Below are 22,483 nucleotides of genomic sequence, written 5' to 3' on the forward strand. Positions count from 1 at the left end.
GCATGGATTTTCTCTAATGATAATTATCTTATCCCTTCTTTAGTTTTTTTTTACATGTTTGCCTTCTGATACTCTTTACACATTCTTTTTCGACAGATCATGTAAACCTGGGCTAGGGGAAATCACATTATATCGAAAATTGCCGATTTATTAGTTTGTATCTATTCTTTGTTTACTGATTATGGCCTACTCGCATGGTGCTGACTTAGCTAAATAATGTCGCTCATAAAGTTGATGAAGTTTTCTGTATGCAGCCAATTACGGATATTGTACTGTCTTGAAGAAACTTTCTAAAATTTGAAGGGGAGTTTGACTAATTAGTCGTAACTTCCAATCTGATTTGGCTCGTTAGAGAAAAATCAGGCTTAATAATTTTTTGCACATTTTTTTGTCAAAATTCTGTAATTTCCATCTCTTTGTGGGTACTTGGAACAAAATATCTATTAATGCTTGCAAAATTTTACTGCCAACCCATGAGGATTTCTCTAATCCATCTTTCTCTGGAATCCACTCAATTTAGATTATTGGATTTTAGGTAAATTTATAATAAAGATTGAATCGCCTGAAACTCTCATTAAAGAAAGAGATGTTAAAAGGGCAGAAGAAGAAAAGAAACGACAAGAGAAGGAGAGAAAGAAGGCTGAAGCTGCTGCGAAGGAAGCGGAAAAAGCTGCTCTTCAAGCTATCCCTCCCGGTGACCTTTTTAGAAATGAGACAGATAAATATTCGCAGTTTGACGACCAGGTAGTTCTTTAAAATATGCATGATAGGAATTTCTTAGTTAAGCTTTATAAGACTAGACGTTTCTCTCCATCCCCTCCCCCGCAATATGGGGTATATTAAATTAGATGAGTCTTTTGTCTAACCTAACCATATCTCTTTGTTTTGATAATGGTTTAAACAAGTTTTTCAACTGTGTTAAGTAACACAATTATTTGTTGGAAATCATTAACAGAATCTTGAAAAAAATAATCGTTGTGGAAGTTTTGATGTTGAACTATAATTGAATTATGTTAAAATTTTGGGTATATATCTTCTGCATATAATTGGAGTAAAATATATATGAAGTATAATAGGCTATAATGATATTGTTTTTCGCCAGTTTTTTTCTATGCTGCCAATTTTTTTTTATTGAGTGGAGGTGATAAGTGTCTACCCTTGACGGTTTTTATGACGGTTTATTGATAAGACATTACATTTTGGAAAGCCGCGTGTTATTCTTGCATGGGGCCAAAGGGGTGGTTTTGTTTGACCATGAGCTAAAGCCTAAGATTTATGAGCTGAAGGGGGGGGGGGCGGAAGTCTGTGTCACAGAGAACTAATTGGAGTTTTTTGTCAAATTTTCGTTTCTTTGACCCATTTTGTTTTTGTTTAAGAGTTCAAAACTCTGTTTTAACGGGCAAGCTCCTTTTTAACAAAACCAGTTTTCAATCAAAATTATAATAAAATGAAAGAATGCTTAAGATGTTAGACCCTCTCCTAGTCCCTGTGTTCAAATATTGTCCTAAAGTAATGAATGGGAAATTTTACAGAAAGGAGGAGAATCGATATCGAGAAATACAGACATTGAGAAAGGAGCATTTTCCTAGGGTTCCATAAGTGGAACCCTATCTTTGCTATCTTTGCTACCAATAATTTTTTTTATGGTTCTAGTTAAGTTTGCAATTTTTGTTTCTGTGTTTTGGACTGAGGAAAACTATCAAATAACCGTCGTAGAATCTAATATTCACTTTATATTAAATTTAATATTAATACTCATTTTGTTAATATTTAATTATATTATATTAATTATATATAATTATATTATTTAATCATGTTAATATCTAATATTCACTAATATTCTAAGCTTTTTATATGCTTTATTCTTTACTTAAAAACTCTACTTAAAACTTAGACCTCTACTTTTACTTCAAGTAGTTAATTAGCTTAAGTTAATTTATTGATTTTTTACAGTTAAGCTTTAAAACTTTAAATCCTGCTTAAAAGTCTTTTTAAACTTTACTTGTAAACTTAAAAAAATTGTTTCTTTTTTTATTCAAACTCTTAAATTTCCAAAACAGAAGAGTTTGTTATAACGCTGAGCAAAAATCGTTGATGATCTGATCAAATTATCTTGATCTGACCAGTTATTTTTTAACAAAAATTTGTTCACGATTTGCACCATTTTGATCTTAGTTTTAGTTTTCCGTGTATATGATCTTATTTTTTTTCGAATAACAATCTGTTTTGTGCCATTTTGAAAATTGCGAGGGGCTGACTACTTTTTTGCGCGGATTATGCGAAACCAAGATATGTTCTGATTCTCTGCAAAAGCACGTTAGTTTCTGACTCGCTGCGACAATGAGCCCGCTGCAATTTTTTTCAAAGTTTAGCTGCTCTTATATTTTCCTCTTCCTGCTTCCTTTATAGCAGAAAGAAAAACCTGATTCACTTTGTTTGAAGCGAAAAGGTATCTAGATTTTTTTGTCACCATTCGACCTTAAACTTATGGGGTATAAACTTATGGGTTAATGGGACATAAGAATGATGACTTTCAAGGATCCGCCTCCTTTATAGGAGTTTGCATGAAAGTACTCAAATTTGCTGAAAACTTATGAGATAAGCACCTTAAGACAAGGGGGCGAACTTTCAGAGGGATACGCTGCTTCCTACCCCCCATCAACCCCACCGTCCTTCCTTTCGAAACTGCTTGGATTTGATTGGAGTTTGGTAGGCAGGAAAACAGGGCCGAAGAAATTTCAGATCAATAGTAATTACTTATGGCCTATAATAATAATAATAATTTATTTATAACCCATATCATGACAAGTTATGGCACTTGTGGAGTAACAAAAAGAAAAAGAAAATGAAATACACTGCAAGTAAAATACACTACAAATAGAAAAAACACTACGCTTTTATGAGATTAACCGAACAGACGGACCAAAGGATGATGAGGCGATAAACGATAAAAAGCTGATTCCGACAGCCTTCCCTGCAGGAGGGCCAACTTTGCACTTATATCAGGGATATCAAACTTATGAATTATCTTCCCATTGCTATACCAAGGGGGAGATAAAGTAAAAATTTACAATATCTGAAATAAAAAGTCCGAATCTGATTAACATCTTTTTTCTTTAGAAGGGGATAAAGACCAGAAAGATAAAGGATAGAATGATCACAGAATGTAGCATATAGCCTACCCAGTGCATGTCTATTATACTTCCCTCGATTAGCAACTATCTTAGAATAGCCCATTTGAATTTTCTTTTGAACATCACGAACAAGCTAGGGGAGCATTAAAAACTTGCGACAAGCTAGGGGAGCATTAGAGGAAGTCGGACCATTAAAAACTTGAAATTCACATTTCTCAACATTAAGAGATAGACCAATATTAGAAAATAGACGTGAAACTTTTGAGACCATAAACGAGAGATCTTGCTTATTTTTACACAAAAGTAAAAGGTCATCTGCATAAGCAAGATAAGAAACATCTGATAGTCCAATAAAATAATTTGATCTAATTTCATCTAAAATACCAGAAATGCACATTTTGAATATACAAGGTGATAAAACCCCTCCCTGCTTGACACCTCGACGTAAACGGACAAACGGAGATCCAGATTTAATAATTCGGAGGAAAGAATTCTCATACCAAAAACGAAGAAGAAAAATGACTGAAAGATTTACACCATTATCAAAAAGGGAAAAAAAAGCTTGACTGTGAACTACATTGTCAAAAGCTTTAGAAAGGTCCAAAGTACACATATAAAGTGGCGACCCCTCAGCCATGCTATTCTTAAGGGCTAGATGCGGAGTGCCTGCTATTTTTGATTATTTTGATTTAAGAATGAGGCAAATTATTATGAGCATGGTTTGAAATAGACAGCTGCTGAATTCATTTTCAGGAGCAAAGGGTTGCATATATGTTCTAGTTATTTTACATTTATTCTTTTCTGATACATACAAGGGTAGAATTCAATCTCATAGCCACAAAGACAAGTGATGGGTGACAGAATGCATTAGACTTATATAATTTGGGCTATATATTTGCACTTTGGGGGGGGGGTAAAGTAATAGGACATCATAAAGTTTGAAAACAATTCTTACTTAATAATATGCAGCATAATTTTTGTCTGCAAGAAAACACAATTTGGTTGCAGACCCGCTACACTTTACTCCTCCCTCCCCCCCCCTAATGTGCAAAGATATAGCCCAAATTTAGATCAGGAACCTGAGTGTGTTTGCTGTAATACGTAAGTACCTCTAACTGTTCACCTAGGAAATTTAAACAAGCAGGCTTAGAGCCCTAAACCCTCCCCTCCCTTCTCCATGAAATCCTCAATCAAATACATAAAATCGATACTTATGTGTTATCGCGACCACACTGAAGAACTGAAGTAAGGTTAATAGTAATAAAACATATCAAAATATAATGAAAAAATAATTATTTAGTAACAAAATTATGGGAACTACAACAGAGAATTATGAAAAGGAGGCCACTCAGAACGCATTATATTAAACATCTATCATAACCTAGCCTAACCAACTCTATATATTAAATATTTAAAATATACCCATATAGTAGTTTATCTTACTCAGGCTAAGGTAATTCTCTCAGAAAAACACAGAGAAACCGGTTTCAAACGCATCAAACTTCTTTAGTGGGGTTGGGATAACGCGTAAGTAGGCTACAATAAACCTTCTACAGAGGTGGATTTTGCATGATTTGAAAAATGATAAGAAATTAAATCCAAACAAGATTTCTCTCAAATGAAACTATGGACAATTTTCAAGCATAATTGTCCGCAGGACGTTTTCTGGGGGATTTTTCAGCGAGGATGGCATTATCCAGGGGTATTTTAAGCAGGAGGAACTTTCCAATTAGGAATTTTGTCAAATGGGTTTTATCTCCTAAGGAGGACTCCCGTGGAGGGGTGGGGGGCTAGAAGGGGCGCAATATTGTTCTGCATTATTTGAAAATGACGAGAAATTAATTAAAAACTGTTGTTTTTTTTTTAAACAAAAATAAGGAGCAACATCAAAAATTAAGACGAACGTAAGTTGAATAAGACGAACATACATGAGCGCTCATAAGCTGAGTTTTAGGAGGAAGGGGCTATGAAAAAACACTACATCCTTGAATATCCGTATAAATTTTATTATTCTCATTAGAGAGCACCTTATTGTACAAACACACGATTTTCCCTTTAAAAACGTAAAATATAAATGGCATGGGTGTCCTCCTGCTTCCCCTTCCTTATGGGCGGCCATGCTTACATAAGAGAGGCTGCCCGCTTTTTTTGGGAAAGTTGGGTATTTCCGTATTAGCCAGTACACACAAGTGAAGTTAGGTTAATCCTAATGAAATATACAAAAAATTGCTGAAAATATAATACTTTAATAACAAAATTACGGAAACTACAACATAAAATCATGTAAAGCGGGCCTTACAGAACGCATTATATTAAATACCTGGCCTAACCCAACCATTATAAAACTGAGAATTGATCACCCAATATAACCATTTCTTTGTCAATACAAAATCGTCTTCCCACAGTCGATAGGTTGATCGCTCTAAATAAAAACTAAAATATGTCAAAAGAAACACACCCCGCGTGGCACAAAGTTTGTCATACGTGGCATGGTATGACGGAAGGGTGCCATGTGTGGCTGAAAAAGCGACACTCCAGGGTGTACAGTAGGTGACCGGTAGTTTGCCAGAGACTAGAAAATCAACGCATTGTATGTGAAATATTATAAGTTTTAACTGAAAAGGGCTTCCGGGACTTAGTCGGAAAGGATTTGAAATATATCCGTTGGGACAAAAACAGTTTTTTTTTTTTTGTCCTGTGGTGGCGCAACGGGCTTGATATCAGCTTCGTAATGATGCTTCCCAGAGTTCGAACTCAGCAGTAGCACCACGCTGTTGGGCCGACACTAGGACTTTAGTGGTCAAGAAGTGTTGGTAATCCAATGCATACATACATCTGTTTTTTCATCATGGTCTTAATTAGCCAAAAATGTCAGAAAATGGAAGTTTATACTGCCATTCTTCCGCAAATTGAATTCTTGTACTCTAACAAAGTGGGTTTTTTAATTACTGAAAGTTTCCTTTTTTGGTGGTGATCTATAACTGGTAATACAGTTAAAGAATTTTTTTTAAGGTAGGTGGTGCGGAGACCGGTTGTACTCGGATGGGGATTGGTTAGTGGAATCTAGTGAATATACTTCATATTTATTTATATTTTGTTTTTTCCCAAATAACGCGCCATTGAGACCTTTGGAATATTTTTGTTTATAAATGGAAGTATATTGGTATTAAAAGGCACTTTGAACTTGAATTTTAATGCGGCACTAAGTTGCTAAATTGTAGCACTTGGTATCCTCGAGTGATACCACTCAAAAATAAATAGCGAAATCCCGATCATTTGTGACTTCTTTCTAGTCATCTGTTAGGTTTGAGCCACCCAATTGTGAATTGTTAGGAAGTTTAACTAGGCAAGTGTGGCTTGAGATTTAGTATAGCCATATATTAACAAATAAAACTATTTTCAGGGACTTCCGACTCATGACGCTGAAGGGAAAGAGATCTCCAAAGGACTAAAGAAGAAACTATTAAAGAAATATGAAAGCCAAGCGAAAGTTTATCAGGATTATTTGCAGTCAAAGACAAAGGGAAATACCTAAATGTTGTGCTCATTAAATTCGGTTAATTAAATTATTTCAAATTCTGGTTGTAACTCTGCTTATAGATATTGAGAATAAGAGATAACTGAGAAAGGTCTTTTTGAGTGTATGGACATTTAAACTAAAGGGACACAAGTAGCAAATGATATCACTTCGAGGCTGCTTTTCATCACCATATAAATAAGAATGAGATATGTTTATCTTCTGTGTATATAGAATGGTCTTTTTGTGTATTTATGTCTATTTGCGGAATGTAGAACGGATTTGGAACTGCGGACTTTGGAAGGAATGTGGATTGAAAAAAATTGATCTAGCGTAAATAGTCAGTAGAAAAACATTGCAAAAATCGTAAGTGTGAATCATTTCTTTTACTCGAGAAATTAGGATCTCTATTCGCCAGATCATCCCCTCATTTTTGACTCATTGCTTACATCAGTTAAAACCATGCACGCACGTGTACAGGAATAATTACGATCAGCCTAGTTAATTTTTCTTCTTTTTCTTCGTTTGATGGCAGCCTGTCTGATAACTGAGAAAGGTCTTTTTGAGTGTATGGACATTCAAACTAAAGGGACACAAGTAGCAAATGATATCACTTCGAGGCTGCTTCTCATCACCATATAAATAATAATTGAGATATATTTATCTTCTGTATAGAATGTTCTGTTTGCGTATTTGTGTCTATTTGCGAATGTGAAACTCCGGAGGTGCCTAGTGAAGGGTGTATATACGCATAATGTTTATTTCTCATAAAGTATTTTGGAATTTTTTTTTAAGCTGCTTCAGAGTCCAGTCAAAAGTTTACTTTCTATTAGATCTATGGTTAAAAAAAATGTGGTTTTAATGCAAATGGTTTACGTCCGTGGCCCATTTTCACAAGAAGTTTATTTTTCCCTGCTTAAAAACATAGAACAATGGAATGAGAGTACGAAAAAGGAACGAAAACGGAACGAAAGAAACAAACTGGAAAATATAAAGAAACTTCTAAATAATAAAGAATTGATGCAAACAACGCTCGTAAATAATGGCAAGTGGCAGAAAATGAAATTGTAATTCACTATTACTGGGTTGAGGAGCTATCAGTGGGGTGATAGCTCCTCTTTTACTGCAGAAAGAGGGTCCTTGACCCCAAAACTAAAATTTTTCAGGATTCAAGAAAAACTATTTATCAAGCTGGCATCCAGAGTTTTTCATTTTCAAATTAGCTTTACATATAGGGATGCTAGTTTTAGCTGTATAAATTTACCCGTGCCTTTAAAAAAAGCTATAAAATAATAATATTAATAAAAAAAAGGATCTAGGATCTTTTATCTTAGAATTGCTTGGCACTACATATACATATCTAAAAGCCCTGGTTCTCATCAAAGAAGTTAAGACTCTTGATGTTCAAATTACTCAGGTTAGAAGACATTCATCAATTTATTAATACCATCAAGTAACTGTATAATAAATATTGAGAACGCAAGAAACTGATCAGCTTAATTATTCAGTAACACAGAAAATATTAACAGTGAAGGAGTATTTTTTCTGTGATATAACATTCATGTCCCAGAAACAATATTCTTTTACTTAAAGTAGTTGATTAAGTCCGGCTCATTTGGTTCCAGAAAGTTCATTTAGTACCCCGAGTGTTGGATGAGATGAACAGACCTGGTTTCTCAACAATATTTTTCTCCTTTCCTCGGGTTTTCTCTCTATTTATTGGTGCCGACAACAAAGTTCATCGCATACACACTAGTACCTTCATATTCAGTCGAGCTGATTAATCCAGCAATTTCAATAATATTCAATCAATCAAATCCAACAATATTTTTCTCATTTCCTTTTTTGAAATCTCAGACTTTCTCTCTATTTCTTGGTGCCGTCAACTTCTTTAATTTTTTTTTTTTTTTTAAGTTCATCGTCTTCACAGTAGTACCTTCATATTCAGTCGAATGGAAAAGAATGCGTGTCCTCTTTCCCCTGTTATTTCTATTAAACCCTCAGGTAAGGTAAACTCTCGTCGCTATCTCTCTCTTTAATTTTTAAAGTATAAGCCTGACATAAAAAAATATTTTCAGTGGCAATGAAGTTTTTTCTACTTTCCTAGAATATTGGCTCCTTTAGAAAAATCGATGAAATCAATAAAATCACACACTCCGAAATGCTTTACTGAGAGTTCAGCCTTACAATGAAAGAAATCGGTGGCCATGATTGTGTGACTATGTTCAATGTAAAAAATCTCAACTTTTGTCCAAGAAAACTTCATCACAATAGTTTACCAGGTAAACTATAAAGCTAAAAAACTTCTAATTATTGCTTTACCTTGAACAGTTATTAACTTGTTACCTTGAACCCAAAGGCAAATATGTTCGGTTTCCAACAAAAAAAGGCATGTGTATAATTTAAGGTGTCTTCTTTTATTCTTCCACTAATAGCTTCAAACCCCAATTCAGTTAATCTTTTGGGTTTTGCCAGAGTGCCAAGTGCCACAAATATTTCACTAAATTCTACAATTTCTATAGTAAATATGGCTTCTCTAAAGGAATGGTGAGGATAGGTGAGAGGGAGATTACAAAAAGGAAGTCGGATGGGATGAAAATCCGAGCAATAATTTTTAAAAATATTAGTAAACAGATCTGCCTTCTTTTTATCTGAGACAATTGGATAACCATCCTGAATGATATCATATCTACGGTCATCATTAGGCTGCTTTCCACTATCTAGTTGGCTAATGAAATTGTGGGCCTTTGAAATTGGGGTTCTAAAACTGATACTTGAGCTGAAATTCAGCCATGTACTCAGTTTAGCTCTCCTACAAAGTAGTTTCACCTTAGCACATGATTGCTTATAAAAGATTGCTGTTGACTGAGATGGGTGCTTTTGAAACATTTTACGAGCCTTTCTTTTTGCCAGAACTGCAACCCTACACTCATCATTCCACTAATTCTTGGGTCTATTGGAGCTATTGTAAAAATGCAGCCTAGTCATTGGAATTGCCAATTTAGCTGACTCCAGCAGGCTTGATTTCAAATTAGACCCAATGGCACTAATATCAGAATTAGAAGAAACAAAGGAAAAATCTACTTCATTTAATATCTCACGAAAAAGGGACCAGTTGCCTTTGGAGTTAATAAATGTAGGGACGTAGGGTTTGGGAGTGTAGCATAAATCTTGAAATGATGTAAGAATTGCAGAATGATCAGATTGACGAGACGACACCTTTACCATCTGGACTAGATCATAATACAAAGAAGGACCTAGAAGCAAATCTATAGTTGAGAAAGAGTTAGAAGAAATATTATACCTGGTCTGAAAGTCAAATGGAGTGAAAATCAAGGTGTCTGGAAAATTGGACAAAATGTACTCTATTTCTCTTCCTGCTTTGTTGCTACCAGCTGATTGTTCCCAAAGAGGACTATGGGTATTAAAATCACCAAAAATAAAGGTGTTATTACCTGATATTTCTGCTTCCAAGATACTTTGGATGTCCTTACGCCCACATGGATTATAAAAAGATTTTATGGCAAGATGGTTACATTGGCTAAGGTGATTATTATACCTACAACATCTATTTCATCCCTGTAGATGGTTAAGGGTTGAGGAGAATGTTGGATTGAAACATGAACAAAGATCGCAACACCCTCTCCCTTTCTGTTAGTTGATCTACCTTTTCTGCAGCACTTGTACCCAGGCACTTTGATTTTCTTGAACTGATGAAGATTAGTCTCTTGAAGACAAATAATCCCGATTCTATTATCATTTGCACATTGGATAAGAGCAGTAAGTTGATTTGAATTTAAAGAGACGCAATTCCATTGTAGGATCTGCAGCTTAGCTAACATAGGAAGAGTTGAATAGGTGGCATGCATGCTACTTTGAGAAAATGGATGATAATTCTGTTCCTATTTCATGGAAAATAGAATTGGAAAAGTAGAGATCTGCAATTTTTTTGTTATACTGTCTTTTTTATCTTTAGCCATATTTGATTGTAAGATTAGGTCCACTGATGCAACATATTCAATTAAATTAGTAATATGAGGTCCAACTCTATCTTGCATTGTGTTGGCTTGAGTAGACATATTAGGAAAAGCTGCCACTCTTTCAGATCAAGATTTAGAATTATTGAGGGATGGACTAGCTTCAACCACCTTGGGATGCTCCTTAGCCAACAGAGGGTAAGAAGTCTCAGTAGGAGGTAAGAGTGCCTGATTTTGGTTGTTATTGTGGACCTGTAGCCAGGGTTTTTGAGAAAGGGCTAAATTCATTTCCTTAGCCTTATTAGCTCTTGGACCTCATGGTCCAAGATGGCAATCTTCATTGCAGCTATAGGGAAAGGGACATTCTCTTGAAGAGCAATCCTAAAGACTTTAGCTCGCTGAACATATTTAGAACATGAATTGTTATCTGTTGATTGATGTCTACCATCACAATTTGTACATTTAGGAACTTCAGTACATCTACTTTCTGTAGACAAGGAGTGATTGATAAGGCAATTTGGGCACCCTGGTTCAGAAGAAGAACAATACTTAGATGAGTGACCAAGCTTAAAGCATTTTGAGCATTGGAGAGCTTTTTTTTGGTATATTTTATGAGCTTTTTGCTGACCAAAGAGGAAAACCGAGTCAAATTGGGAACTAGCAGGTAAGATAAAGAGGACACTCTTACTACTTCTGGTTCCCTTAGAATCCAGCTTGCCCATACGATTAACTTCCAGAATCTCCAGCATTTCCCCCTTGTTGTTCATAAGACCATCTTTCAAGTCATCAGTTCATAGTTCCAATGGTATGTTGTACAGCACTATTTTCTGAGAATTTCTGGGGTTGGTTTCCACCATTCAGGTCTAACAGGGATATTGCCAATTTTTTGTAGGCTAAGTGCTTTGCAGGCTTCATTTCTGTCTAGAAACATAACCGTTAGTGAACCATCTCTGTTCACATTCACCGTGAAACTGCATCTAAAATATATGAAAAGATTCATTCTAATATTAGCAATATTTTTGATAGAGAAAGATTGATCTTTTGCTGTTGGAGTAAAAAGAATAATGGGTTTGTCCTTTATCTCGATAGCTGGGACTGAGTTTGAGAGTCCAATCATTTCAGGAGGACTCATAGAAGGCTTTTTTGTTTCTGTTTTCTGCCCAGTGTCTGAAAACCATCATTTGGCAGGTTATCAGTTTTGGGGATTGAGAACTCAGAGACAGTAATCATGGTTTCATGCAGGCTATTATCATTGGATATTGGAAATACAACAACAGGAATACTCGCTTCTGATAACCAATTAGATGATTGGCCCCCTTCCCAGAGGGGGCTAGAAGAACTAGGAAACATTGAGTTCAGGAGAGGGAAATTCCAGAAACTCTAACCACGCAATAAACTTATAGGAAAAAGCAGAAGAATACTTCTCAAACAAAAGGAGTAGCAAGAGCTTTAGTTCCTTTCACTCAGAAAATAAATGAAATCAATAAAATAGATTTTCATCAATTGATTTGATGAAATTGAATTGATCAATAGAGAACGGTAAAAATCTACCGAACTTTAAAAAAGTCTTTGCTGTTAATTAAAGGATTTACGGTCGAGAATTCGACCCCTTTCTCCCAGAGAATAGCTGGGACTACAGGCAATCAGAGATATGCATCCAGTCTCGGAGTTACATTGGTCATCAGCACCCAAAGGGTCTAAGGACTATAAGTGGACCACTAAGATACCTAAAAATGAGTAAAGTATAAAAAAGGGACAAAATTAATAAGAATCCGAGTCATCAAACTTATAGCTGATTTGTAACATGCCAAGATCCGTTGTCGCTCTCGGAGGGGGCTGAAATTAATCATCAAGAATACTCAAGTCATCATCAGAATCAACCATTTTCTTCTTTTCTCCCTAAATTAAAAACCACAGTAAAGTAAGTTCACAATCGGGCCTTTGAAAATTGCAGACAAAAGAAGCAACTTTCAGCACAGTTATATTTATTAATCAACATTAAATTTATTGTTAAAGTATTTGTTAAAAACATTTTAAAAGAAAACATTACTAACATCGATCTTATACGGCTATATACCCAGTAGTCAAAGAGGTATAAAAACCGAAAAAGAAAGAATATGAACCAACAAAACCGAATAAAGAAGAGGCTAGGAGAAATTATGTCTATTTATCGTCCATTTATATGCAAGCTATTTGTTTATATTTTTACTTTTAGAACATAGATAAAAGCATTTTATATTTCCCCACCGTGTGATAGATGAGTCATGGAAAAAGGAAAGAAAAAAGTAAAAAAAAATAATTATGTCAAAATTGCGCAATATAATATAATATAAAATTGCGGAATTTACAATTAGAGCTTTTTAGCAAAAAATCCTTCTAAATATCAATTTTCATTAAGATCTGGTAACCCTTTCTTAAGTTACAAATACCTCATTTTCCCAAATTACCCCCCCCCCCAACTCCACCAAAAAGAGCAGGTCCGGTCCAGTTATGTCAGTCACGTATCTTAGACAGGTTTTTATTCTTCCCATCCAGTTTCATCATGATCTTTCCTATTTAGGTATTTTCTAAGATTTCCGGTCGCCCCCCCCCCAACTGTTCCCCCCCAATGACGCTGGATCCGGTTGAGATTTAAAATATGAGATCTGAGTTCTTCTAAATATGAAGTTTAATGAAGATCCGATCACTCCTTCGTAAGTTAAAATACGTCATTTTTTCTTATTTTTCAGAATTACCCCCCCTCCCAATTAAGCGGATCCGTTCCAATTATGTAAATCACGTATGCAAGACTTCTGCTTATTATTCCAACCAAGTTTCGTCCCAATCCCTCCAATCTAACCTTTTTCCATCATTTTAGGTTTCCCCACCCTACACTTCCCACAGTGTCACCAGATCCGGCCAGGATTTAAAATAAGCTTTGAGACACGATATCCTTCTAAATATCAAATTTCATGGCGATCCAATCACCCGTTCGTAAGTTAAAAATACCTCATTTTTTTCTAATTTTTCAGAATTAACCCCCCCCCCCCCTAACTACCCCAAAGAGAGCGGATCCGTTCTGGTTATGTCAATCATGTATCTAGGATTCGTGTTTTTTTTCCCACCAAGTTTCATCCCGATCCCTCCATTCTAAGTGTTTTCCAAGTTTCAGGTTTCCCCCTCCCAACTCCCCCCAATGTCACCAGATCCGGTTGCGTTTAAAATAAGAGCTCTGAGCCACGATATCCTTCTAAATATCAAATTTCATTGAGATCCGATCACCCGTTCGTAAGTTAAAAATACCTCATTTTTTTAATTTTTCAGAAATACGCCCCCCCAGCTACCCCAAAGAGAGCGGATCCGTTCCGTTTATGTCAATCATCTATCTAGGACTTGTGTTTATTTTTCCCACCATGTTTCATCCCGATCCCTCCACTCTAAGTGTTTTCCAAGTTTTAGGTTTCCCTCTCCCAACTCCCCGCCCCCGTCACCAGATCTGGTCGGGATTTAAAATAAGAGCTCTAAGACACGATATCCTTCTGAATATCAAATTTCATTGAGATCCGATCACCCGTTCGTAAGTTAAAAATACCTCATTTTTTTTAATTTTTCAGAAATACCCCCCCCCCAACTACCCCAAAGAGAGCGGATCCGTTACGTTTATGTCAATCATCTATCTAGGACTTGTGTTTATTTTTCCCACCATGTTTCATCCCGATCCCTCCACTCTAAGTGTTTTCCAAGTTTTAGGTTTCCCCCCTCCAACTCCCCCCAGTGTCATCTGATCCGGTCGGGATTTAAAACAAGAGCTCTGAGACACAATATCATTCCAAACATCAAATTTTATTAAGATCCAATCACCCGCTCATAAGTTAAAAATACTTCATTTTTTCTATTTTTCCGAATTAACCGGCCCCCCACTCCCCCCCAGATGGTCAAATCGGGAAAACGACTATTTCTAATTTAATCTGGTCTGGTCCCTGAATGAGCTTGCCAAATTTCATCGTCCTAGCTTACCTGTAAGTGCCTAAAGTAGCAAAACCGGGACTTAAGGTTTCCCCCCTCCAACTCCCCCCAATGTCATCAGATCCGGTCAGGATTTAAAATAAAAGCTCTGAGACACAATATCATTCCAAACATAAAATTTAATTAAGATCCAATCACCCACTCATAAGTTCAAAATACTTCATTTTTTCTATTTTTTGCGAATTAACCGGCCCCACTCCCCCCCCCCCAGATGGTCAAATCGGGAAAACGACTATTTCTAATTTAATCTGGTCCGGTCCTTGATACGCTTGCCGAATTTCATCGTCCTAGCTTACCTGAAAGTGCCTAAAGTAGCAAAACCGGGACCGACAGACCGACAGAATTGGCGATTGCTATGTCACTTGGTTAATACCAAGTGCCATGACAAGTAAATTCGATAAGGACTATTGACAATGCCCTAATGCCAATTTCCATCAAAACGAACTTGAGCTGAATTGGAGTTTGGCAACAAAATATTTTGTATACAAAGCATGAGCTATATTTTGATTAATCCTATATAGTTTCTAATAAGGTTCGAGTAGTATTTTGGGTTAGATTTTTAAAGTAACATACTAGAGCGTTTTCTTAAATAAGTTCGGAGACCAAGCAGGCAAAGCAAGACAATGCAAGGCAACAGGACAACAAAAGAAAAAAAAAATAGAATTCCAAGTACTGACCTTTATTTATTATAGCTTTCTTAGGCAAAATTGGTTGAGTGGAAACAATTTTCAAATCCGCTTAGTTGCTAAGAAAAAAAAATAAATAAAAATCAGAAGCGCGAAGTCTTTTCCTGAAAAAGCCTCATTGAAATCATGGCTCAAATAAGATTTTTTTTTGCAAAATTATTATTTTCTTTTTTGCTGTGGATAGCTTCGTTTTTTTTTTCCGTGTCCTTATTCTCCCGTATTGTCAAATAGAGACGGTTCAGAAACTTACATATCTGTACGATATTTTTACATATTATTTCTCCTTATTTGAGTTCCAGCAATTTCAATTTAAGAAACTCATTTATCGACAGCATGAGAAAATATAAGAAAACGTGGTAGTTTGCAGCCAGTTGAAAAGCAGAATAAATTTCAAAAGCAAAGGCAATTTTCACATTCAGCCGTGTCTTCAATAAAGTTTTTCAGGCAAAGCTGGTGTACTTTTTTAATTTTTCAGGGCAACTACAATGAAAAGGCCTTAACTAATTATGGTGTTTGAAATCGAAAAAGGAAAAATTATGAACTTGTATATAGCTAATAGATTGGTATTATGTGAATTTTTTTTAGGTAATTGGGGGACCACTGTTAGTTGATGGGTTGAAAATTGAAATTTGGATTGAATCAAATTTTGAACGAGGGTATATTTGGTTAACGTCTACTGGACTGCCCTTCTAAAGAGCCTTTTGTCAGGCACTTGACAAGATCAGAAGAGTATTATATTGTAATGTATACTGTAAATACTTAGTTCAGAAAAAAAAAAAAAAAAAAAAAAAAAAAAAAAAAAAAAGCATGTTCTATGGACCTATCAAGATAGAGCGGTAGTAGGCCTTAAAAAATTTTGTCAAAGATTGAGCAAAGCACTTGGTATCAGTCAAGGGCCCTGTTGCTTTATCAAACATTGTTAACATTAAAGAGCTACAAAAAGAAAGTGGAACAAAACTTGAATTGGCTCTCACTACGTTTGTTACTAAAGAGAACCCGTCCATCAGCAATATGGACACCCCGCCAGAGATATTGAAACAACATGCACGATTCGTAAGGTCTTCAACTTATGGCGTGCTGACACCTTCCCTGCCCCCACGGCAAAATAAAGTTTAATATTCTATTTTTCACTGATTTTATTTTCTTCGGCCAAATTGAATGGAAATTTGGCCAAATTGAATGGAACTACAATTAGTGTTACAAGGATTGTAGACAGGCAGATACACAGAAGAAATGTCTCAGCCGAAAGCACAGAATAATTTTAAAGAATTAACTTATTCATCTTCTGGATTGAAAGTATAAAACTTTATAGAAGAACGTCTCTTAAAGCACAAGAATATTTTAAAAGGGTTTCACTGTTTGCTTCACACTTATCCACAGAATAGTGAAGAAAGTAAAGAGATGAAAGAGCCATTTTTGAAGTTGATCGAAATTTATGAAGAAGATTTGGAAAACAACACCTTAAACGTTTGATGGCGGAAAGAAAAATTTGGCAAAAATTTCTCTAACGGAACAAGGCACACCATGTCAATGCAACTGATTTTCTAAATATTTGTGGCTAAGCAATCTCTCCGAACATCCATATCTTACTTAATATTTTAATCACTATACCTGTATCGACCAGCACAACAGAGCGCTCGTTTTACACATCGGAGAATCAAGACATACCTAAGAAACGTGACGTCTGAAAGTAGGCTAAATGGCTTTGCCAATCTCAATGTCCACAGGGAAATTCTAGTTGACACAGACAATGTATATACCCATACTGACGAAGACTCAATTTTGTTTTGTAAGACAGCTAATATAGGAAGATTGTGTCAGAATAAAACGTAAAATCGTATTTAATCTGCTGGGTTTTATCAATCATTCTTATAGTCCCTACTCGAAACTTGCATCCAAAGAGCTAAAATAAACTTTAAGTAATGCCTTAAATTACCGGTTTATCTGAGGATTTTTGAAGTTTTTACTTACGGCAACTTACGTTCATTCTAAGCTTGCTTTCATTCACTCTTTTCATTTTTCTTCATTTTAAGTTTCCTTCTCTTATGGATTTCTGCTTGAGTTATCAAAATTATTTTGCTCAAACTAAGAGTTTATGCAAAATCTTTTGGATTTTACTTTTTGGTTCTCGTTTGGTTTGAACTTTTTGCTTTTTATGCAAAACTTCCTGTTTTCAATAATATAATTCAAAAGAGGCCATTAACCATTTTTATTTAAAGGGCAGGTAATAATCTTGTCAACAGAAAAAAAAAATCGGCTTATGTAATTTAAAATGCATTATGGTGCAAATATTAAATATTAGTGGAGAACACTTTCTTTTTGATTTTTTCAACTTTTATCATGACCACATTTATGGACAAGCAGGGCTTTACCGTATGCAAGGTGCAATACATTAAAACAGATTGGATTAATTGACAGTGTTTTCAGATCGACGCTGTTTTGAGGTAAAAAATTCTCTATACTTTTTTACTGATACTGACAAATGTCCTTAGAAATGGAGACACAACCTAGGTTTCCCGGTACCCACAGGTATATCTTGTGGAGACAGAAAAGTTATCTATTGTCAAGAGGGTCAGTTTCCAAAAATCAAAGACAGAGAGAACACACAAAAGATCAGTTAGTCAGTCAAAGATCGTGCAACACCCTGGTTTCATCTTTGGAGGTAAAGCTATAAAGAATATTGATTAATCCCATCTCCTCAAAAATATATTTTCACCATCCATTCAAGCGGTAGATATTCTCGAATGGGTTTGTTCCTTCTGGGCAAGAAAGCATGGTGAAATTATACGTTCTATGGACACAATGCCATCCATCTCAATTATACTTCTCTGCAAATTTTACACAAAGCTTGTTCCCAAAAATGAATGTCCGTGTTCTGCAGAGCTCATAGAAAGCTGTTTATACTCCTCCAAAGAATTAATAATACGGCTTCTAGAGATATAACAGGGTGTCAATGGATATTCTTCTGAGTACCCACCATTCTTACTAGCTATATACTAGTATCACCGTTACGGTAGGTGAAGAAACACCTCACAAGGGATAGTCAATTCCTATGTTTCTTATATTTAAAAAAATACTACTGTTACCAACAATCTATGAAAAGGGGTTGAGCCTTATATCTCGAATCGGCAAAAAAATTGTTATAAAGGGTATTTTCAATTACAACAGCAGAAAGAACTTGTTTCCCAAAGAGCAAGCTAATGAAAAACGCTGTTGCACTTATGCTATAAATAATTAACGCTTAATGCTATAACCTCTTTTGTTCTAGAGTTACTTTCGATTTTCAATCAACTGAAAATTTATTATAACCAAATTTTCATGAGTTTTAGAGACCGAAAGTGTTAAGTACAGGTCTCCCCCAAAGTCAAAAGTATAACGTCTTTTCAACAATCGACAGTTTAAAAAGGCGTTTTATATATATTTTTGCTAATCTTCAACATTTTGTAAAATGTCATAAAATATATGCCATATTTCCACGACCTTACAGCAAAGTTCTTTTGAAGGACGATAAAAATTCTTCTTCGATAATTTTATTAGGTTCTTAAAAGTTTCCTCTAGGCTTCTCATACAAGCCTAGATACTCATGAAAACCCCCAAAGGTTTTTTGGGGTTAGGATGCTCATCCATAGACCAGAAGCTATCGTCAACGCAAAAGTACTGTATACACTGTTAATTGATTTAAGATGCATGAAAACGATGCATTTTCGCGAAAGAAAAGATACAATTTTAGAGACCAGAGCGGGCATAAGTCGAATCCTCTAAGTTAACAATCTTAAACCAAACGGACTAAATTGAATGAAGAAATCCAGCACAAAAAGAAACAGAAAAGGCCATTAATATGAGCTGGGCAACCCTCATTTAACTCCCCAAAACAACTAGTAGCATTGCCTCTTCAATGAATACGCAATATATTTTCAATTGAAATTATTCTTTACCCGATGGTCAATATATTCGAAAGAATGAATCATTTTAGTCATTTTATGATTATTATTACTTCGCCATTAGTAAGCATATAGATACAGTAAACCTTGGCATTGGGGTTTTTGGACAAGCAAGATCCCCTTTCCTACTTTTATCAGGTTCACTCTATATATAAAAAAGTCCTAGCTACATTTTTTAAGTTTAGCATTAATCCGCAAATATAAAATGGTGGGCCCAAAATAGGTCTGTCGAAACTGTTTTTGAAACATAACCACAATATCACTTTTCCTTCATGGCATCCCCTTCTTAAAAGGGGATGCTTAAAGTTGAAAGTATACAATAGTTGTTCGTGTATAGTAAGTGCTCTTCATAAATTGTTTTGATAAACGTAGTTATGTATTTATTTTAATTTTCTCTATCTTGTACTCCTTCCCTATGAACTATCCCTAGCTCTCAGAACAACAAGCAGTTTGCAAGAATATAAAGAAACAATAATTTTATTGATTAAATTTATATTAAAATATAAAATAAAAAATGTTGTTGTATGTTGAGTCAGGAAGAGGTTCTTTGGCAGGAGCAGAGGCCACATAATTGCACAGCTTCAATGAGCAGTAAATTCGTTAGGTGAAGGATGAGCAAAAAAATTGAAGCAAAATTGATTAAAAATTTTTTGAGGGTTCTATTTTCTTAGTAAAATATAAAAAGGGGAGCAAAAAAAATATACGCGAATTTTACTGAGATTCTATTTAACTTGAGGTTTAGAACCCTTGTTTTTTTATTTAAACTTTAAAATTATAAGAAACCAGTTCTGCTGCACTGTCTTTTTATGTAAAAATAAGCGTCTATACACAAAAAGACGAATGCAACAGAAAACAGGCTTATATAGAGAGTTCTACTGCTGAGCTACTTCATTATCTAGAAAAGAAAAGAAAAGTCAATCATTTGCAGACAATAGACAATATGTTTTTTCCGAACAAAAAAATTTATAAAAGGATAAATTTTGAAGACTGGCTAAATACATTACAAGAGCGAAAACCTCAAGATGGTTGCGATGTCTGGTCAAGACCTTTTTTCTTCACATGTAATAATGCTTGCTATTAACAAATCCTTTTAGACTTTCCTCGAACATTTTATGACATAGGAAAAGCACAGATACAAATGTGTTCCTTAAAACTGAATTAGTCAATACAAGATAAATGCTAAATGTGAAAATGAGCACTACCTAAGGAGGGGCAGGGGTAGCATGGATTAGTTTTTGGCGGAAAAGAAATTTTCTGGGCAAAAACTTTCATGGGTAGATAAGGTGTGATTTAAAAAATTTACATTTTCTAAGAGCCCCACGGAGATAAAACCATCGAAAAAGTGATGAAGAACTAATATATTATACAATATATATATATATATATATATATATATATATATATATATATGTAGCTAAGCGTATTTTACTTATTATCAATTCTGGTACCCCTTTTATTGAAATCCTTTGAAATCAAATTTAGTGAGGTCTTCGGGGATGGTGAGAAGGGTGGTGAACTGTATGAGTCAGGAAGGTGTACTACGTGTAACAAGGTCGTAAGAAAGACGCATTTGCACTATCAAGAACGGCTCAGGAGCGACTAGGGCCCAGCGGCCACGGGGCAACTGTTTTGAGACTAGCATTGTGTTTCAACGGAAGTCATGGCCAATTGTAGAAAAAAGCCAAGACAGACCCTTTACAATGACGAACTAGAGTCGTACCGGTTGGAGGTTCTCGCTGGGGAACAATCGCAGGTTGACTACAAGTTGACTTGGATGAAAATTTTCCTCTCATGCATATCACTCCACAATGCTGAACTAGAGTCCACCCTCTCATGCTAATTCACGGTGGGTTGGGTTCAAACCTGTTGAGGGGGGAACAGGTTCATTCACGGCGGGTGAGACAATATATTGTAAAATTTGACAATGAATAATAAAATTTGACAATAATAATAATGAAACTAAGGGGATAATGCTTTAGCGAAGGTACAGCTCGGCAGCATATCACAACCCAAGAGCAAAATTCTCATACTTCTCCAGCTCATTAAAAGAAAAACGCGATTGGACATTTTGACCCCAATTTCCCTTGGCCCCAATTTCACAGAAGACTGATAGATCAAACAGAAACTTACTTTTTATTTTATTTTTGTCAAATTTAGCCGCTAGCCATCAACACGACAACTTTTTATATAATCAGTTAAATATCTGTCAAACTGTCAAACATATTTGGTATATGTACATATTTTTTTTCATTTATCTGGTTTTCTCATTTTCGCCTTCCTTTTTTTTGTTTTGTGGTAGTTGCAGTAAAAGTTCTTATTTTATATAAGCTTCCCGCTGTTTCCAATAATAAATATGTAAGTACCATAGTCCATAGTGACAAAATTTAAAAAACAATAGTCCATGGTCTCATTAGAAAAAACAGAACTGCATTTTTGATTTTATTCTTCTGTCATTAGGGAAGTTTTCGGGTAACTAATCTATGGTAATTGCAATACAAAACTAATATAGGCAAAAAAAAGGATAAATAAAACAAATAAATACAACAAGAAACAAGCCGTTTTAAAACATTAAATAACAACATACCACTTCGTCCTTTAAGGCCATTTCTTCATACATCTTCTTTGCATTTTTATCAGTTTCATTCCACCTCCTTCCAAGTTCCATCGCAACACACCCCCGATCGCGTTTGAGCCGCACACCAAGATCAATTTTTGATCTTTCATCCTTAGAAAACCAGAAGAAAGCAGATCTAAAAATAATAATAATGAAACTAAGGGGATAATGCTTTAGCGAAGGTACAGCTCGGCAGCATATCGCAACCCAAGAGCAAAATTCTCATACTTCTCCAGCTCATTAAAAGAAAAACGCGATTGAACATTTTGACCCTTTCTTTTTCAACATTACAAAAGAATTTAACATAGAGCTGTACTGAGAAACCATACACCATTAGGAAGGGCAGAAAAATGTTAGACGGCAATATCATCTCCAGAATTGTGATTCCTGTCCTAGGAATCTAGGGTTGAAGGTGGTGTCGGATAATAGATAGACAACTCTGCTCACAAATGATAAGATTTTTTTTTTAGATTAGATTAATTTATTTCAAAAAACTTATTTCAATTGGAATAATATCTCACAGAGAGGGGGCAAAATTTCTAATCACGAAAGAAGCTCTAGCCGTATTTCTAAATGGGTGTACCAGATTTGATGCCCCTCGTGTATCGT

At 35.2% G+C, this 22,483-nt stretch overlaps 2 protein-coding genes across 6 annotated transcripts in view; one reads left to right on the forward strand and one right to left on the reverse strand.

The window, feature by feature from the left end:
* LOC136036640 (cysteine--tRNA ligase, cytoplasmic-like) overlaps positions 1-6,715 on the forward strand; it is a 53,465-nt gene extending 46,750 nt beyond the window's left edge. The window contains exons 11-12 of the mRNA XM_065718940.1: positions 536-744; positions 6,538-6,715. Coding sequence (XP_065575012.1) covers positions 536-744; positions 6,538-6,669 — 341 coding nt within the window. The 3' untranslated portion in view covers positions 6,670-6,715. The remainder of the gene's footprint in view (positions 1-535; positions 745-6,537) is intronic.
* Positions 1-22,483, reverse strand: part of LOC136036075 (high mobility group protein DSP1-like) — a 161,909-nt gene that overhangs the window by 125,041 nt on the left and 14,385 nt on the right. For 3 of the 5 annotated variants that reach the window (XM_065718040.1, XM_065718039.1, XM_065718041.1), the window contains exon 3: positions 21,845-22,010. In XM_065718040.1, the coding sequence (XP_065574112.1) occupies positions 21,845-22,010 (166 nt within the window). Of the gene's footprint in view, positions 1-15,123; positions 15,379-16,987; positions 17,118-19,721; positions 20,156-21,844; positions 22,011-22,483 lie in introns of those variants that run through there. The other 2 variants (XM_065718042.1, XM_065718043.1) reach the window with 2 other exon arrangements.

Source organism: Artemia franciscana, chromosome 15, assembly GCF_032884065.1.
Source record: "Artemia franciscana chromosome 15, ASM3288406v1, whole genome shotgun sequence".
In the NCBI taxonomy this organism is placed as follows: Eukaryota; Metazoa; Arthropoda; class Branchiopoda; order Anostraca; family Artemiidae; genus Artemia; species Artemia franciscana.